Raw genomic sequence first — 15,702 nt, 5'->3', positions numbered from 1 at the left:
GAGATTTTTGGACATAAATGATGAGCTTTTTTGAACAAAACTACATTCGTTATGGACCTGTGATACCTGGAAGTGACATCTGATGAAGAGAATCAAAGGTAATGGATTATTTACATAGTATTTTCGATTTTAGATCTCCCCAACATGACGTCTAGTCTGTATCGCAACGCGTATTTTTCTGGGCACAGTGCTCAGATTATTGCAAAGTGTGATTTCCCAGTAAGGTTATTTTTAAATCTGGCAAGTTGATTGCGTTCAAAAGATGTAAATCTATAATTCTTTAAATGACAATATAATATTTTACCAATGTTTTCTAATTTTAATTATTTAATTTGTGACGCTGACTTGACTGCCGGTTATTGGAGGGAAACGATTTCCTCAACATCAATGCCATAGTAAAACGCTGTTTTTGTATATAAATATCAACTTGATAGAACTAAAAATGCATGCATTGTCTAACATAATGTCCTAGGAGTGTCATCTGATGGAGATTGTAAAAGGTTAGTGCATCATTTTAGCTGGTTTTATGGTTTTGGTGACCCTGTCTTTGACTTGACAAAACATTACACACAACTCTTGTAAATGTACTGTCCTAACATACTCTAAATTTATGCTTTCGCCGTAAAACCTTTTTGAAATCGTAAAACGTGGTTAGATTAAGGAGATGTTTATCTTTCAAATGGTGTAACATAGTTGTATTTTTGAAAAATTTGAATTTTGACATTTATTTGGATTCAAATTTGCCGCTCTTGAAATGCACCTGCTGTTGATGGAGTGCACCACGGGTGGCACGCTAGCGTCCCACCTAGCCCCAAGAGGTTAAGAAAAACAGTGTACTACATTCTAAGAATGTGGTCTGGTCTGGGGCTTATAGTTCCAGACGACTACAAATGAACCTCCAAGAATCAACAATCAACATAATTAGGTTTGTGTTCCGCCGCCGTACATCTCTAACTGGAGATCACAGCTTGTCTGGAGCTAAGCCTCCATCTGTCTCCATGCTCCTCCAGCAGACTGTCTCCACACTCCTCCAGCAGATTGAGATGGAAATGAAAATGATCACTGAGGGCTTTGAGAAGAATGAAGAACGTAGTGCGCGTTTCAGTGTGTTTGAGCCTCTGAGTGAGTGTGTGTGTGTGTGTGTGAGTGTGAGAAGACCCTTGTGGCCAGGGGTCACGTTTTGATGTCAGCCCCTCATATGATGATGTCACGCCTGTGCGCAGGGAGTGAACACGCCATTGGAGTGTTACGGGTAGAAGGGGGGAGGAGGGGAATGGGGAGTAACACTAAGAGGCTAGGACAGGAACAGCTCTCCCCCCATCCATTTAAGAGGCCCTCCAGGGACAGAGAGAGACATGAACCCAAAGACATGGGAGGAGATGAGGATCACATACACACGCACGCACACACCCACACACACTATCCTTCTGTACCTAGTTTAAAGACTTTCCGTGTGTTTTGTCAAAGTACAACAAAATGTTACTTGCTAACAAAAACAGAAATATAACATTACCTTTTCTTACAAGTAAAATATCTACTCTTCAAAATCATCACCACAAAATAAGTAGGCTAACAATGCCGTATGTACTTCTGAGGCAAACAGCAGCAGCAATATTGACAACCCGCAACAACAAAAAACTCCAACTTGCTTCAATGCAAGGAAATCATGGCATTTTTCAATGTCTGAAGATAAATATTTTCCTTATTCCTGTGCCAACTTCATGAGTTGATGGTCATTTCCCTAAGCTACAGTTAGACCTGAAAGTGTTGTCTTCTTGCCTTTGACACAGTGCAAGATGAAGGACTGGGGTGTGAAGCTCCAAATATGTTTCTTTCTAGGCAGTGTCATTTATCACGCACTAACACCGCTAGCACTCAGCAGTCCCTGTCCATAAATCAGCCAGGTATCATCTGCTCTGTCATCGAAGGGAGACCGCTACGGAAGAAAGTGAGGAAAGCTGTACTTTACTTACAGCATGTAGGTATAATGCATTATGATGAAGCTATAATGCATTGCAAGACTTGTCATCATCAGGTTCAGGTATCATCTGCTCTGCCATAGCAAGGCTATAGCTGAAGGCTATAATGCATTATGAAGCCGTTATAAAAGGCAAAGTAAGATTTTTTTTAACCCCTTTATAACGTCTAATCTCAGACTGATTCTCACAAAACATTTTTTTAAGTAACTTCCCAGTGTTTCCAGATTTCTATGAAATATGACCTATAATTAATTACAATATTAATGAAATAGTTTTCCTTCCAAAAAAGGGTAATTAAGCATGTTAAAAAGCTTTTCTGTGTTGCGATGGTGTGGGCGTAATCCAACAACAGAATGGTGTGGGCGCATACCGGTCATAAAAAATATGAATGTGAATAAACCGCAGATTGGCCAGCTCATCCTCCTCAGGCAATGACATCATCATCTATGAGAAAATAGCAAGTATTTTTGAAACGGTCTGAGATTCAAGTTTGAGGTGTTTTTTTTTAAGTGTTTTTTCTCCAATTTATGCTTTGGCCTCAAATACGTGTATAGGATGGGTAAACAATATTATTTGGGTATGAGTGAAGAGAATATGAACTTTTGAAAGAGATTTTCAATGGAGAGTTACTGTAAGTCAGAGGAAAATGAACAGTCTCATAATAAATCATTATACCAGTCAGCTAAAGGGTTACCCAAATTAAATGAACACTTGGTAAAAATAACACTTGGTTAAGTGTTACCAAAATTACAGGTGATACTCTGTGATTAGTTCAGGAAAATAGACATCTAAACAGGGGTTGGTAAAAATCACAGTTTGTACTTATACTAATAAAATAGGCACAAGTCAATGATAAAGATGACACTTCTTTCAGAAATCAGGTTATATAACAAAGTGGTTATTATTTTGTGTGATATTCCATTGCATACTTTAGTCAGGAACAGTGTGCATAACCATTCAAATGTTTCTTCCTTATGGATAAAATTAAACGTAAAGATGTTACAAATATTTATATTTTTTAAGCCAATAAAAACCAAGTCAATGTGAAAGTCGACATTGTTATATATAACATTGTTATATTTTCTTTATTCATCATATCATCATTTTACAAATTACAATATAAAGAACTAACAAAATTGATTTTTTTATTTATTTATGTGGCAGCATTGAACTATTTGGAAGTAATTCACTCGGTTTCTGTGGCAAGGCAGCACTCATGAAATTCAAATCAAATCAAACCATTTCCGTAGCTTAGCAGAATAATAGAGTTAAAGTTAAAGTGCACCATCAATGAGTGTGAACATTGATCCAAACATTCGCTCTCTTCCTGATTGAGCTAGTAATCAATTGACACCAAACGAATTGCACCTAATAGTTTCACATGCCCCTGTCTCCTCAATGACTTGCGCAACTCAGACTTTCATAACAATAATTTAACTTTCATGTCAATAAGAGATGTATTAGTTAAGCATGTACTTAATATGGAAACCGTAGTGCAGATCTCAAGTAAGAATACCAAAAACACAGGGTGAGCATGAGATGGTTTGGCCCAGTCAGAGGCAGATGGTTTGGCCCAGTCAGGGGATCCTTTAATACCACTGGTGGTTCAGTCCCTTTACAGGTTACTGTTGCCACCTGCAACACTGCTGCTACTCTCTATGCATACACAGCACACATTTATCACCCTACAGCACAAGGGAAATAGCTTGGTCCCAGATCGGTTTGTGCTGCTTAGCTGAGAGTTGGCTATTCAGCACTAACAGATCTGGGACCAGGCTACAGGGGAAAATACAATAATCACAAATGGGGAAAGTAGCTTTAGTCTCTGATTTCATTGTGCCAGTAAATCAAGAACGAGATACCCATCTTCAATTTCAAATCAAATACAGTCAAACTATGATATATTCATTTCCAAAATGCATAAAATTACGTTCCAGTATGTGTTATCACAATTTTCCGTTTTTGGACTTCCTGCAGTGGCCTCATAGGTGGAATGTTATAAATATTATTCATAATTTCATAATTAATAAACGTCTTTATTTTTTCAATGCCGAAAACTCGGTGTTTCTATTCCAACAGTTTTGTTATATTTCAGTCTTCTGTGATGTATATAAAGTTAATATTAGGATGCAGATTCAAAATGTAATACATTTCAACTCTATATCTGATTTGGTACAGGTGTTTTCTTTTTTTCAAGCCAATAACCATGTGTGTGAAGTGTATACTTCTGTTTTAAAGTAGATTTCTTTAAGACTACCAAGAAACACTCTGCATGACCCCGAATTAGCCCACTGCAGTAAAAGGTAAATGTAACTATGGACTTGTTTTAAGAGTTGGCTACCATGGAAAAATCAAGATTTCATTCTGTACAAGCGGAACTATAATTTCACTTGACTAGGAAAGATATTTTTTCTTTTGATAAATACAAAAACAATACAACAAAACTGAGTATTCAGTCACCATTCTGTAACAGTTTTTCATGTTTTGAATACAAACTTGGCATGTAAAAAACAAAAACAGAAGCATTGCACTTAACGCAGACTCACACGTAACTTATGGAATTGGGGTTACAAATGAAACACCTTGGGTGTGGGCTCACAACACATCGAGAAAACAGTGGATTGCTTACTGTGCAATGGTAAAACAGAATACAAAGGTAGATTTTTTATTAGAAAAAGTAAATCAGTACCTTTGGCAGTGCTGGATTTTCCACAGTGGGGCTCTCTAGTGTATATGAAGCCAAAGCTATGGCAAATACACTCCTTCATGAACACAGTACCCTTTCTGTTTCTCTGTCTGCATCCAAAAATGGTATCCTATTCTCTATTCAATGTAGTGCACTACTTTTGACCAGGACCCATAGGGCTCCAGTCAAAAGTAATACACTATGTAGGGAATAGTGTGCCATTTGGGAAGCAGCCTCTGTGTAACTTACCACCCCAATCTTACATATTAACTGAATAGGACTCATCACATTTCATGAATACGCACACTTCTCCCTGGCAACTCTTATGCATATTGCACCGTATGAATAGACTGAATTGATGAAACTTGAGGCTTCTAAGACGAGGGTTGCAACAATCCGACTCATCACGCACCTCGTTGGGAGACTGTTTAAACAGCAACTCTTCATCTATTCAGTCATAAGTCAAGCACAGCCACCGCTTTCCTCCCAAGCTTCTGTTCCGATCACTGGGAAAGGCATGATTTTCTGCACACAGTTTTTCCAGCAGTGATATGGTATAATTGAGACATCACGTTATGGCGAGCATTTACTCACGCCATAAGCAGTAGGTCAAGGGAGGGTGTGTGGAGGCTTCCCTTACTAAGACAGCCACCATGCTGTCAGCATAGACCCTCAATGTATTCCACTGGGTACGCTTTCCTTGTGGGGGAAAGCAACCATTTCTCTCGCATCTGCTTACTGCTCAGACATGGAAGGGACAAGCATGCTCTAGGCACTCTCTGTGAATATGGGAATTAATCCGTGCAACAAAAAAAATAAGGAAAAGAGGGGGAAAAAAATCTCAAATGGCTCCTAATGTGAGCACATTGCTCAGAGCTTTATTTTCCTTGCGGTCGACTGAATGCTCAAACTAGCCTTAATGCATTCAATTTTTTCCCCTTTCATATGGCCATTTTGTTTCGTATGACATCTTGTCAAATGAGTGTGAAGTCTGGGCAGGTTATGCTGCGATTAGGAAACTGCTAGTAACGGGAAAGCTCTTAGCTCTGACATCAAGAAACAAGGCCTTTCATGACATAGCCACAAAAAACATGGGAAAGAAATATGAACACAATAAAAATGATTTGAAAGGGTTTCGCAATTTCAATAGAATGTTAGCCCTCCTCCTGAGAACCCATGCACGTCTTTCCATCTCTGACAAGCTAAAGGCTTAGCATGATAAAACCACTAAGACATTTAGAAGTTTAACTGGAGAAGACAGGCTAATGTTTTAGCATGCTAAAGCTAGTTAGCAATTCAGGAGCTCGACTGGCTCGTGTAGTCTACTGCTCAATGAAAGCGGTTGTCACTAGTTACCACATACACAAAATAATAAAGCCCACCTATTTCTACAATTTCTCATCTTAAAAAGTGTTTTCATACCTTAATCCTAACTTTAACCACACTGCTAACCTTAAGCGTAAACCTAACCCCAACCTTAAATTAAGACCAAGAAGCACATTTTTTCCCCATGTATTTTTACGATAGCCAATTTGGACTTTGTGCTTGTGCTATCTAGTGGAAACCAGCCTTTTGCTGAGGCATACTGTACAGTGCCTTCAGAAAGTATTCACACCCCTTGACTTTTTCCACATTTTGTTATGTTACAGCCTGAATTTAAAATGGACTACATTGAGATTTTCTGTCACTTGCCTACACAGAATACCCCACAATGTCAAAGTAGAATTATGTTTTTAGAAATGTTCACAAATTCATAAAACATGTAAAGCTGAAATGTCTTGAGTCAATAAGTATTCAACCCCTTTGTAATGGCAAGCCTAAATAAGTTCAGGAGTAAACATGTGTTTAACAAGTCACATAATAAGTTGCATTGACTCACTTTGTGGGCAATAATAGTGTTTAACATGATTTTTGAATAACTACCTTATCTCTGTTCCTCACACATACAATTATCTGTAAGGTCCCTCAGACGAGCAGTGAATTTCAAACACAGATTCAAAGACAGGGATGTCTTCCAATGCCTCGCAAAGAAGGGCACCTATTGGTAGATGGGTAAAAAAAACTCAGTTCCTAACTCAGTTGCCGGAGAGGGAGGAAATCGCTGAGGGATTTCACCATGGGGCCAATGGTGACTTTAAAACTGTTCCCGAGTTTAATAGCTGTGATAGGAGAAAACTGAGGATGGATCAACAACACTGTAGTTACTCCACAATACTAACCTAAATGACAGAGTGAAAAGAAGAAAGCCTGTACAGAATAAAAATATTCCAAAACATGCATCCTGTTTGCAATAAGGCACTAAATTAATACTGCAAATAATATGGCAAAGAAACTAACTTTATGTCCTGAATAGAAAGCATTATGTTTGGAGCAAATCCAACACAACACATCACTGTGTACCACTCTTCATATTTTCAAGCATGGTGGTGGCGGCATCATGTTATGGGTATGCTTGTCATTGGCAAGGACTAGGGCAGTGTTTCCCAACCAGTACACATGTTATTGTAACCCTGGACAAGCACACCTGATTCAACTTGTCAACTGCACTGATTATTGTATTTTTTTATTTAAATTGAAAACATGGCTCAAATCTATCCAAACCTCTACACATGAGTTATCTGTGCTCAGTTATCTGAGTGGCCTAGTTACAGTTTTGACTTAAATCAGCTTGAAAATGTATGGCAAGACTGTCTAGCAATGATCAACAACCAACATGACAGAGCTTAAATAATTGTTTTGAGAATGATGTGCAAATATTGTACAATCCAGGTGTGCAAAGCTCTTAGAGACTTACCCAGAAAGACTCAGTTGTAATCGATGCCAAACGTGTAACATGTATTGACTCAGGGGTGTGAATACTTATGTAAATTAGATATCTGTATTTCATTTTCAAAACATTTTCAAAAATATCTAAAAACATGTTTAGTACCCTACGGCATTTGACATCTCAGGGAGAAAAACAAAAAACAATGAATATGATGCTTTCTCTACCACAACATATGGAGAATTCAGTCATACACTAAAGATCACTGATGCATATTTCCAGTTCTGTATCCTTGTTGTGAGACATGTTATGCATAATATTATCTTATTAATTCGGGTGAAAATACTCTCACAAATAAAGGGGTTCACACCTGTGGCCACAGTTAATTGCTGGATGTGTTGAATAAAAGCAGAATAGAGAAAGAAAGCTTTGTTAGATGTGGTTAGTTAGGGTACACTAGAGGTCAGTCCTCACTGGAGAGATGTCTGTTCTCTAGTTACATCCCTACTCACGTTTCAGAATTCAAGCAAAACTGCATCCAATTGGAAGTACATGACCAGAGATGAGAGGACAGGTGTGGCAGTTTTAAGGATGGTTGGGTTGTCTGACAGATATAGTGAAGTTCTGTGAGCCTATATGACAATTTGAGCAACCAAGTACATCGGTTTTTTTTGTTCCCCCCCCCCCCAAAACAACCAAAGCTTTAGACAGTCATGTACAGGCAAAGCCATGACAAAGTAGAGAATAAATATGTAAGGCAATCAGACCAACAGTATGACTATTGAATATCCTGTGTGATGATGCCCTGTTCTTGTTTTCTCAGTTACTCTTTTGTTTTCTTCAAGACCTGGCAGTGTGTGTGTGTGTGTGTGTGTGTGTGTGTGTGTGTGTGTGTGTGTGTGTGTGTGTGTGTGTGTGTGTGTGTGTGCGCCACGCTGTGGGGGTCCATCCCTCCTACTAGATGTCCTCAGATTCTCCTCGCAGGTCTCTTTGGCACATATCTAACGTCTTCTGGTAGGCGCGGGCCATCATCGAGCCTGGGGGTTTCCGTTGTGGCGCGACCGAGACCTTTCCAGGACCGCGCGGCGGGTGTCTGAAGAGCGAGAGGGAGACGGAAAGAGAGAGAGAGAGGGAAAAAAAGAGAACAGGAAAGTGTTGTTAGAGTCATAGTAACACAAAGAGGGTGTGAGGGGTAAGAGGGAGGAAGGAGAGAAACATCAATAACAGAACCCAAGCTGATTAAGAAGAGAGCAGCACGGTGGAGGGGAAGAGACAAGAGGGGCCTGGAGTGGCGGTGCTTGCGTCTAGTGTCATAGTAACTGCCAAGGAAGAGCACAAACACAGCACACAACACACAGAGAGAGCGAGTGAGCAGGGGAGAGAGAGAGAGAGTGAGAGTGCGAGTGAGTAGGGGAGATGAAGAGATCAGAATTACCATAATTAGGCCGATAGCCGCTAATTATCAAAATCCAGAAAAGCGCTGTTCAATTCTACAACCACCTAAAAGGAAGCAATTCCCAAACCTTCCATAACAAAGCAATCCCCTACAGTGAGATGAACCTGGAGAAGAGCCCCCTAAGCAAGCTGGCCCCGAGGCTCTGTAGAATAAACAGACCCCACAGAGGCCTAGGACAGCAACAAAATAAGACCCAACTAAATCATGAGATAACAAAAAGATAATTACTTGATACATTGGAAAGAATTAACAAAAACACTGAGCAAACTAGAATGCTATTTCACCCTAAACAGAGAGTACACAGTGGCAGAATACCTGACCACTGTGACTGGCCCAAAATTAAGGAAAGTTTTGACTATGTACAGACTGAGCATAGCCTTGCTATTGAGAGAGGCCGCCGTAGGCAGACCTGGATCTCAAGAGAAGACTGTCTATCTACACACTACCCACAAAATGAGGTGGAAACTGTGATGCACTTCCAAACCTCCTGCCAAATGTATGACCATATTAGACACACATATTTCCCTCAGATTACACAGAGGCACAAAGACTTCAAAAACAAATCCAATTTTGATAAACTCCCATATCTATTGGGTGAAATACCAGTGTGCCATCATAGCAGCATTATTTGTGACCTGTTGTCACTAGAATAGGGCAACCAGTGAAGAACAAACACCATTGTAAATACAATGTTTATTTATTTCCCCTTTGTACTTTAACTATTTGCACATCGTTACAACACTGAATATAGGCATAATATAACATTTGAAATGTCTCTATTCCTTTGGAACTTATGTGAATGTTATGTTTACTGTTCATTTTATATTGTTTCACTTATCTTGCTTCACTTGCTTTGGCAATGTAAACATGTGTTTCCAATGTCAATAAAGCCCTTTGAATTGATTTGAGAGAGAAGGAGTGAGCAGGGGAGAGAGAGAGGGAGAGAGAGTTAGTTAGTGAGAAGGGGAGAGGGAGAGCGAGCGAGAGCGAGTGACTGAGTGACTGAGTGAGCAGGGGAGAGGGAGAGAGAGAGAGTGAGCAGGGGAGAGAGAGAGAGTGAGAGAGAGAGTGAGTGAGCAGGGGAGAGAGAGAGAGGGAGAGAGAGTTAGTTAGTGAGAAGGGGAGAGGGAGAGCGAGCGAGAGCGAGTGACTGAGTGAGCAGGGGAGAGGGAGAGAGAGAGAGTCAGCAGGGGAGAGAGAGAGAGTGAGAGAGAGAATGAGTGAGCAGGGGACAGAGAGGGAAAGAGCGAGAGATCGAGAGGGCACGAGTGAGCATGGGAGAGGGAGAGAGATTTTTTATTTCATTTCACTTTTGTTTATTATCTATTTCACTTGCTTTGGCAATGTAAACATATGTTTTCCATGCCAATAAAGCCCTTGAGTTGAATTGAAATTGAATTGAGAGAGAGAGAGCACAAGTAAGCAGGAGAGGGAGAGAGCGAGTGAGCAGGGGAGAGGGAGAGAGAGAGCGAGAGAGCAGGGGAGAAAGAGAGAGAGTGAGCAGGGGATAGGGAGAGTAAGTAGGGGAGAGGAAGAGAGAGAGTGCGAGTGAGCAGGAGAGAGAGATAGAGAGCGAGTTAGCAGGAGAGAGAGATAGAGAGCGAGTGAGCAGGGAAGACAGAGAGAGCGAGAGAGAGAGAGCAGGAGAGAGAGAGAGAGGGATAGCGATAGAGCAGGGGAGAGAGAGAGAGCGAGCAGGGGAGACGGAGAGAGAGCGAGCAGGGGAGATGGAGAGAGAGCGAGAGAGTGAGCAGGGGAGAGAGCGAGAGAGAGAGAGGTGGTTTCCTTTGGTTAGTTTCAGACAGGCATGATGAGGTGCGTTGTTGCTAATTTCTATTAAGTCTTCCAATATTTCCATAAGAGGTTTCACTCCGGCTGCTCCTGTGAGCCAACCAGTTAGAACACTTTGGGTAGGCTGCGTCGGCCCACTCTCACCTCTCCATAATAGAGTTATACAAACACCCCCTCCCTCCAGAAGGCCAACTGTGGCTGCCCATGGCTACTCATGGCACCGGCCCTGCCATGCAAGGTGGCAGGTGGGTTGGGCGGCACTGGATGGCCAGGAAGCGAGTTATCCACGGAAACAAGGTAGCTAGCTACGCCCACACGAGCCTCCCCTGGCGGTCTCCAAATCTGGCGCCGCCATGCTGCCACGGTGGTGCCCATTACTCAGTGCCAGCTGTGGGGTGCCAGGCGTCCTGGGCTGGGCGTTGTTTAATGGCGCCGGCTCCATCCATCACGTCAGGTAATGAGCTAAGAGTGATTGTGACGGCGGCGGTGTGCATATGTCTCCACCACCAGGATTCCCAACAGACGCCTCAGATGGAGGGAGAACATGCAGATGGTGCACAGGAGGAGAGGGGGGAGAAGGATGGAGGAGAGAGAGCTGTGGGGGGGTAACAGATAGGGAGAGAGTAAAAGAGAGAGAGAGAAAGAGAGAGTGGGAGAGGGAGAGAAAGAAAGCAAAGCAGATATAAAAAAAGAGAGTTAGGAACCTAGAGATAGAAAGAGAGAGCAAGCGAGAGAGAGAGAGAGAGATGGAGAGAAATCCAGAGAGATATACTGTATATGTATGGAAAGCGAGAGATGTGCTATATGCTTCTTGTTGCATTGAGTTGGTGAAAGTTACAGCCTGCGACCTTCTGAACTTGGCATGCTCCGTATTGCAGAGAACATCTGAGCGACATTCCTCAATCACCCTCTCTTTCATCCATTCCGTCTTCAAAAACGCTTCCAAGGGTTTCACCGTGCCTGAGGGGCAAGCTCAAACTCCTTTCGCAGGCGCCAAATGTTCCACGCAAACCACCACCAATGTTAAAAAATCGAATAAAACGAGAGACCAAGGAAGAACTTTTTAAAAATCCCGAAAACCTCCATGTCCGATTTCTCGCCTTTGCCATTTGCAATTCCAATCAAGGTGACCTCATTTCGGGGCGAGCACTCGCCTTTAACGTTGAGCCCATCAGAACAGCAGTGCTTGGAGAATACAGTTCTCCTCCCTTTAATCCTGGGGTCAGAATTGACTGTATCTATTACCAGACGTGGGAGGGAGAAGAGGAGGAGGAGAGAAGAGAGATGAAAGACAAAAGGGAGAGGGACTGTGCATGGCCAAGAGATGAAGAGGAGGATGGAGCGAGAAAAAATAAACACTTCAACACTTCCAGGAAATTATTTTCGTCTTCAGTTTGGAATTGCTTTGAAGATTTGAAGTTATACATTATGTGCTAAAGACTAGAAGATGTTCTTGAACTTGTTCGGTGCGGCAAACAACCGGCCATTGTGTGAGGAATATTAACATTGGAAAGGCACAAGTTAAATTGAAACTACTTCGTTAAGGTCGGCATGAAGAGACTTGAACATCTTCTTGAACTTGTTCATTGCAGTGAAGAACCAGCCACTGCATATAGAAGGTGGAAATTGTAAATGGTTCAAACCATCACCGCAAGTTGAATGCCAACGACTGTGCTAACGTCGTCATAATGAGACACAAATCATCTTCAAGAGAATCAAACATCTTAAAATGATTTGGTGCATTGTTTGCCAGCCATTGAGTGCAGAAATTAAAACAAAACATTCAAACCAACCTTTTCATTCAGGAGACCGCACAACAGTTTTAAAATAACATGGGTAATTGCATCAAGCCTATTGTTAAAGGTATGGGGAAGCTTTTACTTGGCGAGAGAAGGGAAGAAAAAAAAGGGGGCAGTAAAATCAAATGCATCTCCACTTGGAGGATACCTCAGAGTGGAACCATCTCCCCTTGGAGGATGCCTCAGAGTGGAACCATCTCCCCTTGGAGGATGCCTCAGAGTGGAACCATCTCCCCTTGGAGGATGCCTCAGAGTGGAACCATCTCCACTTGGAGGATGCCTCAGAGTGGAACCATCTCCCCTTGGAGGATGCCTCAGAGTGGAACCATCTCCCCTTGGAGGATGCCTCAGAGTGGAACCATCTCCCCTTGGAGGATGCCTCAGAGTGGAACCATCTCCCCTTGGAGGATGCCTCAGAGTGGAACCATCTCCCCTTGGAGGATGCCTCAGAGTGGAACCATCTCCCCTTGGAGGATACCTCAGAGTGGAACCATCTCCCCTTGGAGGATGCCTCAGAGTGGAACCATCTCCCCTTGGAGGATGCCTCAGAGTGGAACCATCTCCCCTTGGAGGATACCTAAGAGTGGAACCACCCCCCCCCGGAGGATATCTCAGAGTGGAACCGTTTGCTTCTCAATAGCCTTTCCAGTTCGCATCATCAGGTATAAAACCCCTCCAGTTTGCATCATCAGGAATAAAATCCCTCCAGTTCGCATCATCAGGAATAAAACCCCTCCAGTTCGCATCATCAGGAATAAAACCCCTCCAGTTCGCATCATCAGGTCTAAAACCCCTGCAGTTCGCATCGTCAGGTATAAAACCCCTCCAGTTCGCATCATCAGGAATAAAACCATTCCAGTTTGCATCATCGGCAAAAAACCCTTCCAGTTTGCATCATCGGGGAAAAACCCTTCCAGTTCGCATCATCAGGTATAAAACCCTTCCAGTTCGCATCGTCAGGTATAAACGCCAATCTTTCCTCCCCACATCAATCTAGCGACAACAACTGCACAAACAGTGGCCATTTCTATTGAGAGACTAAACATTACAGCTATCCTCTACACAGAAATTAAAACACTTACCCAACACCCATAGACACACACACTATACAAGGACAACCACACATCAGACAACTTCAAGCGTATTTCTGTCTTCTGGTTTTGATGGCTTACTTTACCTGCTTCTCCCTGAGGCGACATCTTTCAGTTAGTGAAGACGCAGAAGCACAAGAGAAGGAGAAAGGAGGAATTGACAAAAGAAGAACAGCATTCCTGGTTACAGTGGGGACTTGTCTAGCTCTCACAGAACTTAATTAAATGCAAATGACTGGCATTGTTTCTCGAGTGGTGAAGCAGCGCACCAAGGGGCATGGGTAAAGAGTGACGTACACATCACACAACACACACACGCACGCGCACACTCTAAGGGGTGTATCACAATGTATCACAATGATCCACGCCACAGGGAGACAGCGTCTATAAGCAAAGGGTAATACGAAGTGAGGATGCCAACATGACTAAACAGTCTAACCAACCACGCACGCGTACACACACACACACACACACACACACACACACACACACACACACACACACACACACACACACACACACACACACACACACAGCTCTCATCTGATTGGCTGAAAGGCATGCTGAGAAAATGCCATTTCATGTTGTGATGGAGTGATAGGGGAGCTCCCGCATCTCTGGTGCGTTCCCTGCAAAAGAGATTAAAACCCATAATGGGTTTTGTGTTACTGTCATCTTTTACTAATTACACAGAATTACATCATCAGCAGGGCCTGTGATCTGAACGCTAAGGGAAAGCCTGTCAGTCATCTATCAAAGCCTTCCCAGTAAGATCTTCCAGGGATCCCTATAAAGAGGAAGACTATTCCGGATGATGAATGTTAAAGTTCATTACCATCTGGGATCGCCAAGGTTTTGGACAACTACAAAGACACGCTGTTCATATCCATCAGGGTTAAGAAAACAGTGGTTAAGGTAAACATAATCACCATCCTTCTCTTAGGATGAGAAAAGATACACAGCAGACCAGGCCTAGGTTCTGTTTCTTCTGGATTGTGATTGAATAGGGCTTTTCTGCATACTGAATCCTTACTCAAATTATTTGTTGACGCACTAGTGCACGCGTCCCCATACACACTACCCCCCCCAAACACACACACAATACTTTATATTTCAATGAGACAAAAGAAATAAGGGGTAATTAAATATTTTCTGTGCCACATGTCAACACACAGTGTTTACTCCCAGTTCTCTGAGAGTTAGGCTCCCCGCTGCTGCTTCTACAAGAGTATGTGGACACCCCTTCAAATTAGTGGATTCGGCTAGTTCAGCCACACCCGTTGACAGGTCTATAAAATAGAGCACACAGCCGTGCAATCTCCATAGACGAACATTGGCAGTAGAATGGCCTTACTGAAGAGCTCAGTGACTTTCAACGTGGCACCGTCATAGGATGCCACCTTTCCAACAAATCACGCTACCTGCCCCAATGCATAGTGCCAACGGTAAAGTTTGGTGGAGGAGGAATAAAGGTCTGGGGCTGTTTTTCATGGTTCAGGCTAGGCCCCTTAGTTCCAGTGAAGGGAAATCTTAATGCTATAGTATACAATGACATTCTAGATGATTCTGTGCTTCCAACTTTGTAGCAACAGTTTGGGGAAGGCCCTTTCCTGATTAAGCACGACAATGCCCCCCTGCACAAAGCGTGGTCCATACAGAAATGGTTTGTTAAGATCGGTGTGGAAGAAATTAACTAGTCTGTACAGAGCCCTGACCTCATCCTCATCGAACACCTTTGGGATGAATTGGAACACCGACTGCGAGCCAGGCCTAATCACCCTACATCAGTGCCCGACCTCACTAAGGCTCTTGCGGCTAAATGGAAGCAAGTCCCTGCCACAATGTTCCAACATCTATTGGAAAGCCTTCCCCTCAAGAGTAGAGGCTGTTAGAGCAGCAAAGGAGGGACCAACTCCATATTAATGCCCATGATTTGGGAATGAGATTTTTGACGAGCAGGTGTCCACATACTATTGGCCATGTAGTGTAACTCTCCCTCAAATATTCTCCCTCGCCTCAGCCAGGGCTGGTGGCTGCGGAGTAATGGAGCTCCCAGAAACACCACAAACAAGATATATAAATGGGATGCAGGGGGGGGAGAACAGCTATTTCTTTGGCTTTCACTTATAGGGTTGC

At 42.6% G+C, this 15,702-nt stretch overlaps 1 protein-coding gene across 5 annotated transcripts in view; it reads right to left on the bottom strand.

Annotated features, from left to right (window-relative positions):
- Window positions 1-3,023: 3,023 nt before the first annotated feature.
- diaph2 (diaphanous-related formin 2) overlaps window positions 3,024-15,702 on the bottom strand; it is a 759,144-nt gene continuing 746,465 nt past the window's right edge. For all 5 annotated transcript variants that reach the window (XM_045717986.1, XM_045717985.1, XM_014199083.2 and 2 more), the window contains one exon: window positions 3,024-8,522. In XM_045717986.1, coding sequence (XP_045573942.1) covers window positions 8,458-8,522 — 65 coding nt within the window. In that variant the 3' untranslated portion in view covers window positions 3,024-8,457. The remainder of the gene's footprint in view (window positions 8,523-15,702) is intronic.

Source organism: Salmo salar, chromosome ssa05 (genome assembly GCF_905237065.1).
Source record: "Salmo salar chromosome ssa05, Ssal_v3.1, whole genome shotgun sequence".
NCBI lineage: Eukaryota > Metazoa > Chordata > Actinopteri > Salmoniformes > Salmonidae > Salmo > Salmo salar.
This window is presented reverse-complemented; position numbering and strand designations above follow the sequence as displayed.